The following is a 15,695-nucleotide window of genomic DNA, read 5'->3' as shown; positions in this document are numbered from 1 at the left end:
TCCAGTGGAATAAGAGTACTACAGAAAGTACTTAGGGAACTCAGGGAGACAAATCCACCGGGGATGGAGGGAAGCTCTATGGAGGATCTGAACTCTAGGATAGGCCCTGAAAAACCGTTCTTTGTTAGAGAAAATACCCCGAGAGACATAGATGAATCTTCTTGTTCCTTGACCTTCAGGAACCAGGAGGTGGTGAAAGGAGTGTCATCAAGAACAAAGTCTAAGGAGAAAAGCCGAAGATTTTGTGCTTTTAAAAATTGTCTTACTCCTAACAATTTTTAAAGGGAGATGGCTTTGTTACCATTTTAACATGTTCGATTACCAGCAAGTCTGAAACCATTTCTCCATGTCCTGACCTTTTTCAGGCCGTGGTACAAGATAGTGGTGTTGGATCACTCATGATCTGTGTGGCTGTGAGAGCCTGAAAAATCACAAAAAATAAGCTAGAGTTGACTTAAGCATAGTATGGAGGAGAGAGACCCAACTCAGAGATCTGTCAGAAGTAGAATGATGACATGATCTAGTCCCATGCTTTGGGATGTGTTGACACTAGGTTTGATTCCAGGCTTTGCTGTGTTAATGTCGGGCACTCAGTTTCTTTTTTTGTAAAATGAAGATAATCATGCTTAATAAGGGATTGTGAAAATTCAGTGAATTGGTGCTTGAGGTGAACGTATTAGCTTAGTGCTTTGGCACAGTGTAGGTGCTTGACAGTCACCAGCTGGTGATGGTATTGCTGTGTAGAAAGGACAATGATAGCAGGGGCTAAAGCCAGGAAAGGCTTCTGAGAGAATGAAGGGTAAAAATAATTTGGTTAGCTGTTGGGGCCAGAGCCAGTGAAGAAGGGCATTCCCAAGAGGGATGAGAAGAGCAGTGGAGACCAAGACCAGTAGGTAGCAAACCACAGATGGCTCCACTGAAGTGCAGTTTTGCAGAGAAGGAGGGCACTGTATGTGGCCTTACTGAATTTCAGGTTAAGGAACTAGGATAAACCTAGGAAGGTGGACTCCCCATTCAGCCACTCTCCAGCTGTGTGACCTTGATTCTACCACTTTTCTCTAAGCCTCAGTTTCTTTGTGTTCAGTAAGAATGAAAAGACCCTCCTACTCTGTTGGAAAGGTCATGATAGGTAGTTGTGGAAGGGTGGTCGGTACAAGGGGCAGAGCCTACTTGTTGTCACCTTCTGGATTACCACTGGTGCCTCTTCCTCTTCCAGGAAGCTAAGGCACACCTCCCCTGTGTTCCTTTGTCATAGAAAATACCCCAAGAGACATAGATGAATCTTCCTGGTCCTTGACCTCAGTCTACAGAGAGGAGACCAGCCGAAAGAGGGTGGGCTTAGGAGGAACCTGGAGTCCTCTTCCATGTAAAGAGCTTAATAAAGAGTCAGACTTCCCATCCACCCCAAAAGAGAGGGTCAGACCATGGAGCCAGGCTATCCTGGTTCAAATCCCACTTTTACGATTGTGGCCAAACCAGTAACATCCTGTGCTTTGGCTTCCTCATCTGCCTTGGTGGACGCTGGAATTCTGCCTTTGAGAGTGGCTATTTAGCCTCATTTACCTGTGCAAAGCTCCTAATACACTCATAGCATGTGGGCTGAGTGCTAGTATTCACTGTTGTGCTCACTATTGGACAAAAGGTAGGAAATGCAGTTCTGCTTAAATTGATCACACATGCGTCAGGCAGCACCTCAAGGAAAAAGAACAGTAAAATCTTTACTCTTTCTAGGCATGTCCTCTATCCTTGAGCCACATGCCCATCACTGTCTTTAACATGTTCACAAGTGTATATCACATCATGTATCTTGATGCCAGGCAGCTCTGATTTAAATGTGTTACATTCCCACTGACTTGATCCACAGATACATGCATGACTGTCCCTTTGGGTAGCTTGTACTAATTTGTTAGAAAAAAAAAAGACCAATAAAAGTGATTAGATCTCTTTGTACCACCAGTGGTTCAAGCCAGTGAGAACATGTTAATGTCGAGAGGATTTGAACAACATATCCTTCTTTGAAGATGTCTCTCTCTGAGGTTGGCCTGCCCAGGCCCTTCACCCCTGCCTTTGGACACTTTGCAAGAAGGATCCTGTGATTGCAGAGTGATATCAGAGCTCAGCTAAGGAACAGTCAGGGACCACCAGGCTATGTTGTGGAGAGAAACAGCTATGTTTCCAGAGTGAGGGCTGGAGACACGAGAGGGTGCAGCAAGGAGAGTTAAGGCTGGAAAAGTCACAGCCTACCCAGGAGGGCTGGAACCTTGTCCTGTTGGCAGCATGGAGCTATGGAAGGGTTTCAAGTGGTAGAGGGCTGTCGTCAGCCAGTCCTAGGGAAATTGCACACCTCCCTTCTGCCCCTGGAGGTTCAAGGACCACCTCATGTCCTCCCCACCCTCAGAAGAGGTCAGGAATGGGACTGGGTTGGCCTGGCTGTGGTGACCCTGGTCTTCTCCTGTCTCCAGAGAGATCTTGGTAGAAGAGAGTAACGTGCAGAGGGTGGACTCGCCAGTCACAGTGAGTACTGTTCGCCTCGGCAGAGCCTGGCTTGGTCTTTAGACACGTGGGCATCCCCTTACTGGCTCCACTTGTCCACATCTCATTCCTGAAAACCAGAAATCCCCTTAGCTCTGACGCCTCCTGCATCTACACTGTAAGAAATGGGAAGCTTGGTGGCTCTGTTTCTGTAACTGTTCTGCATACTTTGAGGGCAGCAGGGAGAGGGAGGCCAGGGCCCCCGAGAGATGTCAATCTCTGGAAAGATTTGATTCTGGCTCTTGTCCAGAGTAGTTGGCTCTGTGGAATGGCAGGTGATGCCAGAGCAGGCTAACTTGAAGTGGGGAAGTAGACTGAACCTGAGACATAGCAGCACGGCCAGAACCATGAGGCTCTCGAAAGCTAGCTGCTGAGAACAGAGAGGCTATGCCTTTGTCTACTAAGTGCCAACCCACCTTCCGGCTTCCCAGGTATGTGGTGACATCCATGGACAATTCTATGACCTCAAGGAACTGTTCAGAGTGAGTGTGGGGAAGCACATGGAAGTGAACGTGACCCAAGGTGACTGGGAGACCCACTTGGTGGGCATGGAGTGGGCAGGAGGCCTCATTTGGGTGGGCCTTTGTGAAAGAACAGTCTCAGCTGGATGGGGACAAGGGCGGCTGCAGTAGGGAGGGGCCTGTTGAGGACCAAGCAGAACTTTCTCTTTCCCACAGGTGGGTGGCGATGTCCCTGAGACCAACTACCTCTTCATGGGGGACTTTGTAGATCGTGGTTTCTACAGCGTGGAAACCTTTCTCCTGCTGCTGGCGTTGAAGGTGGGAACTCCTAGCCTCTGGAGGCTGCTCCTGGGCCACAGAGGGCCACCCTCCTCTGACCCCTACTTTGAAGCTGTGCTACATGAGACCAGTACCTTGCCCTAGAGACAGGAAGAAAAGCCCAGTGGTGCAAGTCCTGCCAGAGGGCACAAATAGACTTGCTGTATTTAGCAAGGGGCAGCTGTGGTTTCTGCTGGATGCAACATGCATTGGAGAGGGGGTAGAGAGGGCCACAAATGTGAGGACTTGGGTCTCTGTCTGGCAGTTGAAAGGGGAACCGTTGCTTTTGTAGTGAAAGGTTGAGAACAAGGTTTATTTCCTATGGTGGCACTGGGAGCCTGTAAGGCAAGTGGCACAGCTTGATTCAGGCAGGAGGTTGCTGAGCTGGGACAGCAGTTACAAGAGCCAAGTGAGACTGACAGATGTGAGGGGGTGGGTGTGGGTGGGAGGCCAATAGGGGAAGCAGCCCAATCCCCAGCTCTGGCTTGTGGACTGACCCCCAGGTTCGATATCCTGACCGTATCACCCTCATCCGGGGTAACCATGAAAGCCGCCAGATCACCCAAGTCTATGGCTTTTATGATGAGTGTCTGCGCAAATACGGCTCGGTGACTGTGTGGCGCTACTGCACTGAGATCTTTGACTACCTCAGCCTGTCAGCCATTATTGATGGCAAGGTAGGGTGGCCACAGGACTTCTTGGGTGGAGGGACAGGAGAGGCTCTGGGCCTCTGCCTCCCTTCCGTCTGGCCTTGCACTCTCTTCTAGATCTTCTGTGTGCACGGAGGCCTCTCCCCCTCCATCCAGACCCTGGATCAGATCCGGACGATTGACCGAAAGCAAGAGGTGCCTCACGATGGGCCCATGTGTGACCTCCTCTGGTCCGACCCTGAAGGTAAAAGCGGGTAGGTGGGGTAGGGCAGGGCCACACTGATTTAGGACTGATGAAAGTTCTAACTGTCCCTGACAGTTTGGGAAGGAGCAGGGCAGGGCTGGTCCACACTGGCTATCCTTTAGAGCACAGAAGTGACAGTGGCAGGATGCTGGTCCTGGCTCCAGGGCTTCTTGGGACCAAACTGCTGGCTCGCTGTGTGGGGAAGAGCTTCAGAACCCAGTAGACTTCAGAGGTCAGGTGCCCAGAATGATACCTGGGGATTATTCTGTGAGTTACCCTCTAGTATGGAGCAAAGCTGAGATTTAAGGCCTGATTTTCTGAGTAGTAGTCTGGGCCCACCGCCCCCACCATCACTGCCATTCCAGTGCTTCGTTATGGCAGAGGGCAGTTGTAGTGAGCCTATTATGATGAATGTGTTATTTTAAAGGCCAAAGATGTTAATATATGAGTTTTGTTTTATTTTTGTTTTGTTTCTGAAACTGAAACTTCAGTATTCAGGTTTAATTGCAGCACTGGCACTACAATAAATAAGTGGGTTTTGGATTGTAGGTTGGACCCTTTGTCTCTAAAAAGTTCCCCATCGCTGGCATAGGTTGACCTCATACCCCTGTTTGACCAGGACAGTCTTCTCCACACCTGATCCTGCTGATGTGTATGATAGGCCTCCCTCACCCTGTCCCCCGCAATCTCCCGGGGCATATTCCAGTTGGGTCCTGCTCTCCTCATCTCTGCTTTTATCTGCTTCAGACACGACAGGCTGGGGTGTGAGCCCCCGAGGGGCTGGCTACCTATTCGGCAGTGACGTGGTGGCCCAGTTCAATGCAGCCAATGACATTGACATGATCTGTCGTGCCCACCAACTAGTGATGGAGGGTTATAAGTGGCACTTCAACGAGACGGTGCTCACTGTGTGGTCAGCACCCAACTACTGCTACCGGTGAGCTAGTGGGGCCAGGAGGTTGGGCTGGGGATCTCGGCTGACCTGTCCCTAAATCTGCTGCTTCCCCCCTACCCCCCAGCTGTGGAAATGTAGCAGCCATCTTGGAGTTAGATGAGCATCTCCAGAAAGACTTCATCATTTTCGAGGCTGCTCCCCAGGAGACACGAGGCATCCCCTCCAAGAAACCTGTGGCCGATTACTTCCTGTGACCCCGCGGCCCCTGCCCCTCCCAACCTCTCTGGCCCTTGGACCACTGTGACTCTGCCCTCTCCTCAGATGCTGGGGATGCAGGGGCTGTCCCTAGCTGGCTCTCCCTTCAGAGGGCATTTCAAGGGTGAGGACTTTCTCTGGAGAGAATGGAGCCTTCATACCATGCTCCTCCTCTCCTTTTTCCGCACTCCCCATGAAGTTTCCAGTAATTTTTTGTTTTCTTTTTTCCTTTTTTTTTTTTTTTTTTTTTTTTGTTTTTAGATAAAAGTTTTGAGAAAAAAAGGAAAAAAATTCTAATAAAAGAAGAAAAATGATATTCAGGCTTGTGTCAGAGTCTTGGGAGCTGGGTGGGATAAGTTGGACTGCCTCAGGCCCAGTCCTGTGAGGACAGTGAGGCCCCGGCCTGGCCACTTCCTACAGACCTCAGGACTGGATGGAGGCCAGTTCTCAAGGGCAGTCTCCATTCTCAAAACACCTGGTGTTTTCAGATCCCTTTTTTCCTGAAGAAGCCTGCCCAGACCAGGTTGAAGGTGATAGCTAGCGCAAGGTCAGGCAGCTGGAAGCTGACAGTTCTCATTCATCCTAGATCTTCCTATAAAGCCTTGCCCCTGCCCCCGGCCCCTTCCCAGGATCAACACCATGAGCCCGACATTTCCTGAGCACTGATGCCTTTTGAGTTTTATTAACAAAAATGCTGTAGTCCTGAGAACAAACCGATGTGCCTTGCACTGGTGGTGAGGGCGGCCCCAGGAGGTGCTGGGCTGTGGCCCCATTTGGCCAAGCAGAGCCTCCCGCCATTCACACTGAGGTGAGAGCTGGGAAGGGGAAGCTGGCCCCAGCTGGACTCCCAGCTGCCTCGCCTGAGCTTTGAAGCCAGGGGAGGGTGGGGGTGAAATCAAGGTGTGAAGGAACAGGCTTAAGGCAGCCATTTGGTGTGGGGGGATGGGGCCATGGAATGGGGGGGCTACAGGGCTGGGGGAAGGGAACAGGTCTGTGATAAAAAGTGGAGGGACGGTGGCCCAATGACAGCTCAATACAGAGGCTTGGAGCCCACATCCAGGTAGCCCCCAGGCCCTGGATATGGCAGGGGGAGGGGACCCCCCTGCAGGAAATGCGGGGCAAAGGATGCAGCAGGTGGAGCAGCTGGGTAGCCTGAGCTCCCCGCTCCAGGCTGCAGCTCCAAGAAAGCAGCTGCATAAGCGGCGGGGCGCCCTGAGTCTGGAGTTTCTGAGAAACTGGGGTTCCTGAAGCAGAAACAGACGTGTCAAAATGGGACTCCTGTTACTTTCAGGGAGCAGCCCCCCTTTGTGCCCCCACCCCACTCACCTGCTTGGTAGGTGACCTGGGGCCCCGTGGAAAGCTGCAGGGTGCAGGAGGTAGGCCTCAGCACTAGGACCACTGCAAGGAGGAGCTGGGGCAGGGGCAGCTTCGCGAGGGGCCGGGGCCTGCTCTGGATCTGACTCACGAATGTCCCCTCCCAGAGTGGAGTCGCAGGGACCCCCTGGTGTATCTGGGGAGAAAAGATAGGTTGGCCTAAGGAGGATCAGCGTCTCAGGCCTGGCCCCATCACCGCTGGGACTTACCTCCACTCCCATAGGCCTCTGTGGCTACTGTGTCTGAGCTCCGAAGTTTCCTCTTCACACGGGCATCTCGCTCCCTGGGGAAGAGCAGTGATGATGATGATGATAATGGTAATGGTGATGATGGTGGTACTAATAGTACTTAACCAGGTGCCAGGCATCTCACCCTCCCAGGGACCCTGTCAGGTAGGTGTCATTATTTTTGTGTTTTTGTTTTTGTTTTGTTTCTTGTACTGGGGATTGAACTGAGGACCTTATACTTGCCAGGCAGGCACTATGTCCCTCAGCTATATCCCCGGCCCCAGTTGTCGCTATTATACCCATTTTACAGATGAAGGAACTAAAGCCTAGAGAATTAAGCAATTAGAAAGCAGCAGGTCTGGAATTTATTCCCCACTTACACTTCTCCATGCTTTCCTTACTACATTTGCTATCGGTTGAACCCTTCTGAAGCCCATCGCCCTCTACCCCATCACATTCGCTGCCTTTTGACTCTGTATAGAAGCTTCTTTCTCCTCTATACCTACTTCCAGGGAATAATTTTTTTTTTTTTTTTGGTACCAGGAATTGAACTCAGAACCTTGTGATTGCCGGGCAGGTGCTATGCCACTGAGCTATAGCCCCAGCTCCACCTCTACACCTTCTTAACTCACCCTTCTCACACCCTCAAGAAAGACCTCCCAACCTCCAGCAGTGCCCTACATCCCACCTCATGGCATTTATGACAGTCCTACTTTTCTATTTGACCAGTGATCCTGTGGTTCACATCTATTTCCTCTGACAGACTGTGCGCTCCCCAAAGCCAGGGGACAGTTCTGAGGGGCCCAAGTTTTTGGTAGGCCTTTGCTGCCCAGCACACTCTAGCTTCCCATTACCTCTCTGACTTGCCTCACTGCAGCGGCACCCTCAACAAACTCATGCCTCAGGGCCCTTGTACATGCAGTGTCACTACCTAGCATGATTTCCCACATGGCTCCTTCCCTTCCCAAATGTCCTCTTCTCAAGGAAGCCTTTCTAGGTCATTTTCTAATATTGCATCCCAGTCCTTCCTCTCCTTCCTTTTTTTTTTTTTTCTTTTTTTGTTATTGCTTTGTTTTGTTTTCTGAGACAAGGTTTCACTAAGTAGTTCAGCCTAGCCTTGAACTCACTATGTAATCCAGGATGGCCTCAGACTTGCTATCCTCCTGCCTCAGCCTCCAAGTGCTGGGATTACAGGTGTACATCACCTCTTTATTTCTCCATTTATTTATTTATTAGTGGCGGTACTGGAATCAAGCTCAGGACTTTGCTAGACTTAGAACTTGTTCCTAAATATGTTATTTCTCTTGTTCACTTGTCTACTTTCCCCAGTTCCATGAGAACATGTTGAGCATTGCTTGCTTTGTTCACCAGCACATCTCCAGTGCCTAGAATGGTGCCTGGCACACAGCAGGCACTAAACAGTAAAAAAGCACTTATTGAGTTAATGAGTAAATAAATGCTTTCATTGACTGTCACGTTCCTGGTGCCCAGCACATTGGCTGGCACACAGGGACCAATTAGTAAACATCTGTTGAGTGAACGAGTTGAATGAAAGATGCCCACCTCTTACAGTTTCTGCCATTCTCCCGGAAGCCTTTAGCAAAGGGATTGGCTGCAATCTTCAGTTGTGTGATCTGGGGGCAGAACACCAGGTCAAAGCAACTGTGGCCTGGGTAGCACTGCCACCCCCTCAAGCACAGTCACTCACCCGTGGGTTCTGGTAGGCTGTCACGGAGATGAATGTGGTCTCGGGGAAGCGAAAGGAGGCCATGCCCCCCCAGTGCTGGCTGCAGAGCTGGGCAGCCCGCACCAGGTGTATGCGGGGCTGGTACTTGTGCATGGAGTGCAAGATCAGCTGGGAGGGAAGAAGTGGGGTGATTCCCTGCCCTGGGCGCCCCCCAACCTTAGTCTTCCCAGTCCCACCCCAACCTCTCTCCTGGGGTCCCAGCCTGGGCCTCACATGGCCATGGGGGTCCAGTGTGCTGTTGGTGAGCTTGACACGATGAAAGGACACAGGCTGCCGCATCCAGTGGGCGCCCGTGGCGGGAGAGTCAGGGTGAATGTAGACTCGGTCGGGTAGGCGGGGCTCTGCCTTCCCGCTGGGCTCCCACCGCCGGCCTTGCCAGCGATAGCGAGCCCCATCCACTGGCACCACGTCCAGAAGAAACAGGTAACGGGCCTCGGGATCCAGGCCAGTAACTGACACTCGGCAAGCAGGGAACATGCGTCTGCACAGGGAGGGAGGGGAGAGGCCTGGAGCGACACTGACCAGAGGGAGGCTCAGCACCAGCAAGGGAGCTGGCAACATGTTCTGCCAGAGAAACATCAGGAAGGTGGAATTAGAACCAAAGGGCAGAAGCTTAGAGAGGGAGGGCTTCCCATTCCACTCCACAGATGGAGAAACAGAACAAGCAGATTAGAGAATCCGACTGGGGTCACAGCCGATGATGAGCAGAGCCAAGCTCCTGACTCCGAGCTCCTCGAACTATTTGCAAAAGCAATAGTGACTTAACTTTTCTCCCTGAAATTTTTTTTTGCCCTCCCCCCCAAAAATTTTGCTAGGAGCTTCTTGTGCCCTATCCTGGCCCCCTCACTTTATCTTTGCAGCTGTTAAACAAGTTTCATTCAGAAAAAAATGGCCCTGAGCTGGGATGTCTGTAATCCCAGTACTGCAAGGCAGAAGCAAGAGGACTACAAGTTCAAGTCCCATCTGGGCAATTTAGCAAGACCCTGTCTTAATAATTAATAATAATAAATGTATATGGCTGGGGATGTAATTCAGTGGTAGAGCAGTCATGGGTTCAATCTGCAGCAATCCCCCCCACCAAAGGCCTTGCCTTCAGTGGGACAGACAATTTGTTGTGCTATGGGACTGAGCTCTGACCATAGATAAAATCCTTGCTACAGGCCACACACTGACTATGTCCTTACCGCTAGGATGGGCCTGGACCTAGACTGATTTCTATTCAAGTCATACACTGACCCTTGATCCTGGTCAGATCTCCCTGATGCTGACCACTTCCTGAACCTTGGCCCCACTCAGTTTTAACCCAGATTCGAGCCACAGACTGACCCCTGATCTAGGCCATCCACTAATCTATAACCCCAGTTAGACTTCCTGACCACTGACCTATGACCTTGGGTAGACTGGCCCCAAAACCCAGTTACAGACTCCATAGACTCTTTTTTTTTTTTTTCTTTTTTCTTTTTACAGTACGGGGATCGAACTCATGACTGCCTGCTTTGCAAGGCAGGTGCTTATGCTGCTGAGCTAAATCCCCAGCCCCACAGACTAATTCTTGATCCTTGCCACAGAATGACTCCTGATTCCATCCAGAGAGTCACCAGTTTCTCAGGCAGTAGTGACCAGACTTTGGTACAGCTCTAGTCCCAAAGAAACCCCCATATCTACCCCATCCCAAGAACTATGCCTTTCCTGAGATGCTGGTGCAAACTTTGACTTGGCCAGCCCTCACCTGCCAGCTTTGGTGATGATCATCTCTGTCCCCACAGCGCTGAACTCCTTCCACAACTCTTGGTTCTCCAGGCTCAAGATGACCCCAGGGAGCGAGTGAAGGGCCTCTGCAGTTGGCAGGGCTGGCTCAGTGCCCAGGGTGGGGGGCAGAAGGGGCAGAGGTGGGGGTGCAGCCAGAGTGCGTGGCACAGTTTCAATCCCAGAGAGGTAGCAATCCAGTTTGGGGGTGTCTAGATCTGGAGATGTGGGAAGAATGAAGAGGCAGCCCAAAGTGACACCCCCCAATCCCCTTAGCCACGAGCTGGTCCCACAGCTCACCGGGATAGCGATAGCCCTCTGCCAAGGCAGTAGGAAAGCTGGAGTCAGCTCCAGACTGGGGGGGCCCCAGACGGTAACTGGTCCCCAGGGATGGGTACAACTCTCGAGGATGGTACATGTTGTAGTCCTGCTGGCCTCTCAGGTCACGCTGCCTGGAGTCCCCAAGTACTGAGAGATGCTTCTTTATAGCTCACAGCTCAGCCCCTTGCAGACCCGGGATCACAGCCCCTCCCCTCTTTGGGGCCCTGAAGGTGGACTGGAGTGAAGATCCCTGGGGCCTCGAAGGGATCCGAAAGGGGGCTCGATACCTGGATAGCCTCCTCCCTCCTCCTTGGGCAACTTCATTAGCCCCGACCCCCTGCCCCCTCATTACATAATTAACTCCTCGGCTTGATTGATCCCCAGGGCTTGGACAGAGACGCAGTTTGGCGCTTCCGGCCAGCTGGTCCTAGTTCCCACGGGGGGTGCCACGGCTAAGGATAAGCTATGGGGGCGGGGTTTAGGCCCTGGGCCGGAGGCTGGGGTCCTGGGGTCGACTCTAGCGCTCCAGACTTTCTGGCGGGTCTTCTCCACTTGGAAAACTGGGCTTAGAGGAAAGATAACTGGAGGGAAGTGCAGAGTTTGAAGAACCCAGTCTGAACTTATTACACAGGACACTAGAGACCTCGAAGAGTCTGCAGTAGAGGACTGAATCCTGACGTCCTCCCTGGTTCCCATTCTGAAAAAACTTGCACTCTCTATCAAGTCTCAAAAGTTACAGGGCGTGCCCTACACAACAGTAGTCCTCTCCCACAGGGTTGCAGCGGACCCGCGCCCTGAATAGTAGGAACTACATTTCCCAGTATGCCTCGCGCCGAGGTTCGCAAAGGAGACCAATAGATCGCGCGAGGGCCGTTGGGAGTTATAGTCGGCTAATCCAGAGATGGACTCCCAGAGGCGTCCCTAGGCGGCAGCCTAGCACTAAGCCAACAAGCTAATCAGCCGAGGTCAAGGCCTAGGGGCCAGTGCGGACACCACCATCTTCACTGACAGTAGAGACCTGGATGGCAGTGCCTACCCCATGTCCCATTGAGCTCAAAACGGAACAGGTCTATATGTAGAGCGCAGTAGTTTACATTGGATTTCCCTTTCCCGGATTCCACGTGAGCCTGGGGCTGTCTGCACTCCATTGTTTTATTATGTACAAATGCTACAGAACAAAGGGAACAGACACACGTGGGGTAAGAAGGGCCGGGTGGGAGGAGAGTTCACAAGGCAGACAGTGTACTGGGGTCAAGAGAGCAGCACAAAGGCCATACCATGGGGCAGGCGGGGCAGGAAAGGGTTCAAAATGAGATCCAAGCCAGCCAGATCGCAGGGTGGTGCAGGGGTTGTCGTCCTTCTGATCTGCCCCCAAGGTCACCATGCATGCAATAAAATATATGTACAGGTGCGGGATCCTTCCTCTGCAAGGGGCCCTGAGGGTTCAGAGCTCCCTCCAGGTAGAAGGAAGCCGGTGGCATCCCTGGCGACCAGGCCAGGCTGGAGCCACATGCGTGGGGCGAAGGAGTCAATCCCAGCCGTTGTCTTTAATCATATGGTTGAGTTCAATGATGTACTTCCCTTCTTTGTACTTCTGGCTGCTCTCAAAAGCCTGCTCCTGAAAAGAGGGGAGAGTCCATCACCTCTGCAAGAGCTTTACCTCAAAGGCCTAACTAAGCCTTGGAGAGAGAATTTGACTGGCCCCATTTTACATATGATGAAACTTTGGTCCAGAAAAATCAAACTACCTGCCCACAGACACAGATCTGGTAAATACCAGGGTTGTGCTTCTCACTAAGAAGGAGTGGACAGAGCTGTGAATCACCTTTTAATTGTTCTTGTTGTTTGTTTTTAATGAGACAAGGTCTTACTATGTAGGCCAGCCTGGCTTTTAAATCGTTGTGATCTTCCTGTCTCACAGGCACGCACCTGGCTCATCCTTGCTTTTTAAACATTAATGACAGTTCCGACAGAGAGGATATGTAAATACCTAACAGATTTCATAGTCCACGGATTACACATTAGTGGCTTAAGGGCCATTTCACTCTCTACATGTTTTTTTTTTTTTTTTTTTTTTTTTAAGACAGTAGAGAGTTTAATAAAAGTACCTTTAGGGATTGGGATGTTGCCCATTGGCTACCATGCATGAGGCCCTGGGTTGAACCCTGACACCACAAAACAAAAAATAGTTAAAATACTAAACTATGGGCATGCAGGTTCACTTCTATTTGCCTTGCCCTGTTCTCCCCACTACCTTATCACTTTTATGTCACTTTTTACAAATCCATAGTATCTGCTTAGCTTTGCAAGCACTTAGGTTTTCAACCTCATGAAGCCGCCTCTTTTATTTCACAGTAGTTCAGAGAAGCCATACCACCTATCCAGAGACACAGCAAATCTGTGGCAGGGCCAGAGGTGAACTCAGATCAGGGCTATCGGCCTCTGGCATCTATGTCAAGAGATGAGGCACTCCAAGCAATGACAGCCAATCCTGTCCCTTGCAGATTTCCAAGAATAACACTGTTGTACCTAAATGGATTTCTACAACAGTCCTGGGAGCCAGGTGGTGGCTTTACTCTCCAATGTCAGATAAAGAAATGATATTCAGAATAATAAAATTAGATCCTGGACAGCAGCAATAGCAAAAAGGGAACCAGAAAAGGAGGCCTGTGGGACCGAAGTCCCATGTTGCTGTAGGGTCCTAGAACTTCTCTGATCTTCTGGCAAGCTGGTGGCCAATGGGCTGGAGTTAAAAACAAACAAGCCAACTAAGATTCTGGTCCCTATTGTGTTACCAGTTAGGTGATCTTGGGCAAGTTACTTAACATCTCTGAGATTCTCTGTTTTCTACAAAACAGATGTAACAGAGTCTACCCTACATGACTGTTGGAAGGCTTGAATAAGAATATATGCCAAACAAGTAGCTGTACGATATGTAAGTATTCACTAAATGGTGACTCTACATGTATCTTCATCTCTAAAATACAGATGCTAGTGCCTTTGAGGGAAGGGATGGGGTTAAAAGAAAAACTCTACAAGTCTTTGAGAGAAGAAAACCTGGTTGGAGGTGAAGACAGTGTGACTTATCTGTGCTGGGCCTATGCAGTCTGAAAGGTTACCATGTGGCCAGTGTGAGGGAGAGGTGATGTGAGGTCAGGTCAAAGGTGAGCCTGAGGTCAGAGAGGTCTGACTTACATATTTCCAGCCCAAAGTAGTCTTGCAGTTCTCGCAGTGGATGTCGGCAACAGCATGAAGGCCAGTCAGCAGCACCCGCTCCTCGGCTGGCCCGCAGCCCACGTTTACCCTGCAGGGACATGGGGCAGTCCCAGGGAAGGTCCTGCCATCACAGACCCCCCTCAAGCTTGTGCCCATCCTGAGCATACAAGAAAGGCGTGAACGTGGCTTCCAGACTGAGCCAGAGGACTTTGGGAATCTCAGCATGGTGCTAGATCACACCAGTGGGTGAGGACAGAAATGAGGGACAACAAATACTCACACAGAGTTGAAGAGGTAGGCGCGCCCCTGACTGCCCTGGAAAGACTAAAAGGTAGGGAAGCACAGAAGGTGGGGTGGTAAGGAATACTGATGTGGAGCTGCCAGGGAGCCCTCTGGCCTCCTACTTCATCCTCAACTGTGGCCTAGTTACCTTGGAGATGAGGTCGTCGTGGTTGGCCAGGTGAGCCCGGCAGTGGGCACAGCTGTACCTTCGGTGACAATCATCCAAGTAGGCCTGAAACGTCTTGGGCTTTGAAATCCGAACCATGGCGGGGGCCAAGGGCAGTGGCCCCACGCGGGGAGCAGCCCACGGGGAGCAGAGGGAGCCCAGTGCCTGCCAGGGAGAAAGTAGGTGGGCTGTCAGGACCCAGCTACACACATGCAGGCACACCCAGCACCATAAGGACTCTATCACACTTGGCTGCTCTCTCCTTTCCCTAGAGCCAGCAGTCTCACCAGGGACCAGTTTTAGTTCTGACTCAGTGATGAGGCCTCAGGTTGCATCAGCGGGGAAACTGAGGCTAGGAGGAGCTCAAGGTGAGTCACCCACCTGCTTCTTGGCTCACCCCCGCTGACCTAGTATCTGAAGCTGGAGGAAGGGGCTTTACTGTAGACAGGCTGTCAGTTCCCAGGTTAGAGGAAGCATGTGGCTTAGGAATTGGGTGGTCCTTAAGACCTCGTCTGGACTGTGAGTGGAGCTACTTCGAGGTACATACAGGGAGTTCACCTGGGGACAGGGTTCCTTAGGGTTCCTTATCTGAAGGAGGCAAGAAGCCTCACTGAAGGTGGAGGGTCTCTTGGGAGGGGACGTGCTCCTACCTGCGGGTGCTGGGACCTCTTCTCAGCCGAGGGGATCTTACCTGCCTCGCAGAGCCTTACCTGGGACCCCAGGACTCACCTGGGGCGTGGGGGGGGGCAGGCGCCTGGGGAAAGGGAGCAGTCCTCGTTGGTGGGGTGGCGGCACGGACCTCACCTCGCCTGGGCGCGCGGGGGTCTGGTCCGCGGGGTGGCCTAGTCTGGGAGTGGGGGGCGCTCCTGGTGGGCGCCGTCCCCCCTCCCCGGCCCGGGTTCGCAGCCGCCTCCACTTGTTTACACTGAGACTAGCTGCGCCGCGGCTGCGGCGGGAGGGGGAGGGAGCCTGCCTCCCGTCCCGGCGGCCGCCGTGGCCAATCGGCGTGGGGCATGCAAATGAGGGGGCGCGTCACAAGGCGGCCGGTGTAGAGCCGGGCTGCCCATCCCCCTGTTGCCTGCTCCTCCGGCCCGGAAATGCGGATGCGGCCCGCGATCCAGCCTAGCACCTCGGGGAACCGAGCCTCTTGGTCTCTTTGGCTTGCTGCGGTGCTTAAGGGGCAAGGGTCCACACCTGATGGGGGTTGAGAAGGATGGAGTCTGGAAGTGATAGTCGTAATTATCTGCCTTTATCCATCGCC

At 51.9% G+C, this 15,695-nt stretch overlaps 3 protein-coding genes across 12 annotated transcripts in view; 1 reads left to right on the top strand and 2 right to left on the bottom strand.

Annotated features, from left to right (window-relative positions):
• Ppp4c (protein phosphatase 4 catalytic subunit) overlaps positions 1 to 5,671 on the top strand; it is a 6,398-nt gene extending 727 nt beyond the window's left edge. For 2 of the 4 annotated variants that reach the window (XM_003477848.5, XM_063226778.1), the window contains exons 3-9: positions 2,463 to 2,514; positions 2,964 to 3,014; positions 3,210 to 3,311; positions 3,815 to 3,988; positions 4,079 to 4,205; positions 4,953 to 5,142; positions 5,225 to 5,671. In XM_003477848.5, the coding sequence (XP_003477896.1) occupies positions 2,463 to 2,514; positions 2,964 to 3,014; positions 3,210 to 3,311; positions 3,815 to 3,988; positions 4,079 to 4,205; positions 4,953 to 5,142; positions 5,225 to 5,354 (826 nt within the window). In that variant the 3' untranslated portion in view covers positions 5,355 to 5,671. Of the gene's footprint in view, positions 1 to 2,462; positions 2,515 to 2,963; positions 3,055 to 3,209; positions 3,312 to 3,814; positions 3,989 to 4,078; positions 4,206 to 4,952; positions 5,143 to 5,224 lie in introns of those variants that run through there. The other 2 variants (XM_023560829.2, XM_023560828.2) reach the window with 2 other exon arrangements.
• Positions 5,672 to 6,006: 335 nt separating this feature from the next.
• On the bottom strand, positions 6,007 to 11,755 carry Tbx6 (T-box transcription factor 6). Of its 2 annotated transcripts, XM_003477847.4 has the most exons (8): positions 10,750 to 11,755; positions 10,433 to 10,667; positions 8,917 to 9,184; positions 8,665 to 8,811; positions 8,520 to 8,590; positions 6,939 to 7,012; positions 6,682 to 6,865; positions 6,007 to 6,599 (listed from the first exon to the last, which is right to left on the bottom strand). In XM_003477847.4, the coding sequence occupies exons 1-8, from the start codon at positions 10,865 to 10,867 to the stop codon at positions 6,386 to 6,388; spliced, it is 1,311 nt and encodes a 436-aa protein (XP_003477895.1). In that variant the 5' UTR covers positions 10,868 to 11,755; the 3' UTR covers positions 6,007 to 6,385. The 2 variants fall into 2 exon arrangements, with proteins under 2 accessions (XP_003477895.1, XP_063082843.1); XM_063226773.1 differs by having other exon boundaries at positions 8,665 to 9,184.
• A 149-nt stretch (positions 11,756 to 11,904) lies between these two features.
• Ypel3 (yippee like 3) lies at positions 11,905 to 15,405 on the bottom strand. Of its 6 annotated transcripts, none has more exons than XM_063226787.1 (5): positions 15,164 to 15,405; positions 14,417 to 14,599; positions 14,267 to 14,310; positions 13,966 to 14,107; positions 11,905 to 12,388 (listed from the first exon to the last, which is right to left on the bottom strand). In XM_063226787.1, exons 2-5 carry the CDS (start codon positions 14,531 to 14,533, stop codon positions 12,299 to 12,301), a joined length of 393 nt encoding a protein of 130 aa, XP_063082857.1. In that variant the 5' UTR covers positions 14,534 to 14,599; positions 15,164 to 15,405; the 3' UTR covers positions 11,905 to 12,298. The 6 variants fall into 6 exon arrangements, with proteins under 6 accessions (XP_063082857.1, XP_005007618.1, XP_063082853.1 ...); XM_005007561.4 differs by having other exon boundaries at positions 13,966 to 14,074; positions 15,164 to 15,399; XM_063226783.1 differs by having other exon boundaries at positions 15,239 to 15,394.
• Positions 15,406 to 15,695: the final 290 nt, after the last annotated feature.

Source organism: Cavia porcellus, unplaced genomic scaffold (genome assembly GCF_034190915.1).
Source record: "Cavia porcellus strain 051 isolate PalLab524CR breed Dunkin Hartley unplaced genomic scaffold, mCavPor4.1 scaffold_16, whole genome shotgun sequence".
Lineage (NCBI taxonomy): Eukaryota > Metazoa > Chordata > Mammalia > Rodentia > Caviidae > Cavia > Cavia porcellus.
Note: the sequence above shows the minus strand (reverse complement) of the source record. Positions and strands in the feature narration are given on the sequence as shown.

What these genes read in the sequence shown, in the direction of transcription:
- Tbx6 (XM_063226773.1), bottom strand. Translation starts at nt 10,867, where the DNA reads ATGTACCATCCTCGAGAGTTGTACCCATCCCTGGGGACCAGTTACCGT. An exon ending in AGAGGCCTATGGGAGTGGAG is followed by an intron (nt 6,866 to 6,938) that starts GTAAGTCCCAGC and finishes TTTTCTCCCCAG; the next exon opens with ATACACCAGGGGGTCCCTGC. An exon ending in CCAGGTCACCTACCAAGCAG is followed by an intron (nt 6,600 to 6,681) that starts GTGAGTGGGGTG and finishes TTTCTGCTTCAG; the next exon opens with GAACCCCAGTTTCTCAGAAA.
- Ypel3 (XM_063226787.1), bottom strand. Translation starts at nt 14,533, where the DNA reads ATGGTTCGGATTTCAAAGCCCAAGACGTTTCAGGCCTACTTGGATGAT. An exon ending in GCCTACCTCTTCAACTCTGT is followed by an intron (nt 14,108 to 14,266) that starts GTGAGTATTTGT and finishes CTGTGATGGCAG; the next exon opens with GACCTTCCCTGGGACTGCCC. An exon ending in CTACTTTGGGCTGGAAATAT is followed by an intron (nt 12,389 to 13,965) that starts GTAAGTCAGACC and finishes CCCTCTTTTCAG; the next exon opens with GAGCAGGCTTTTGAGAGCAG.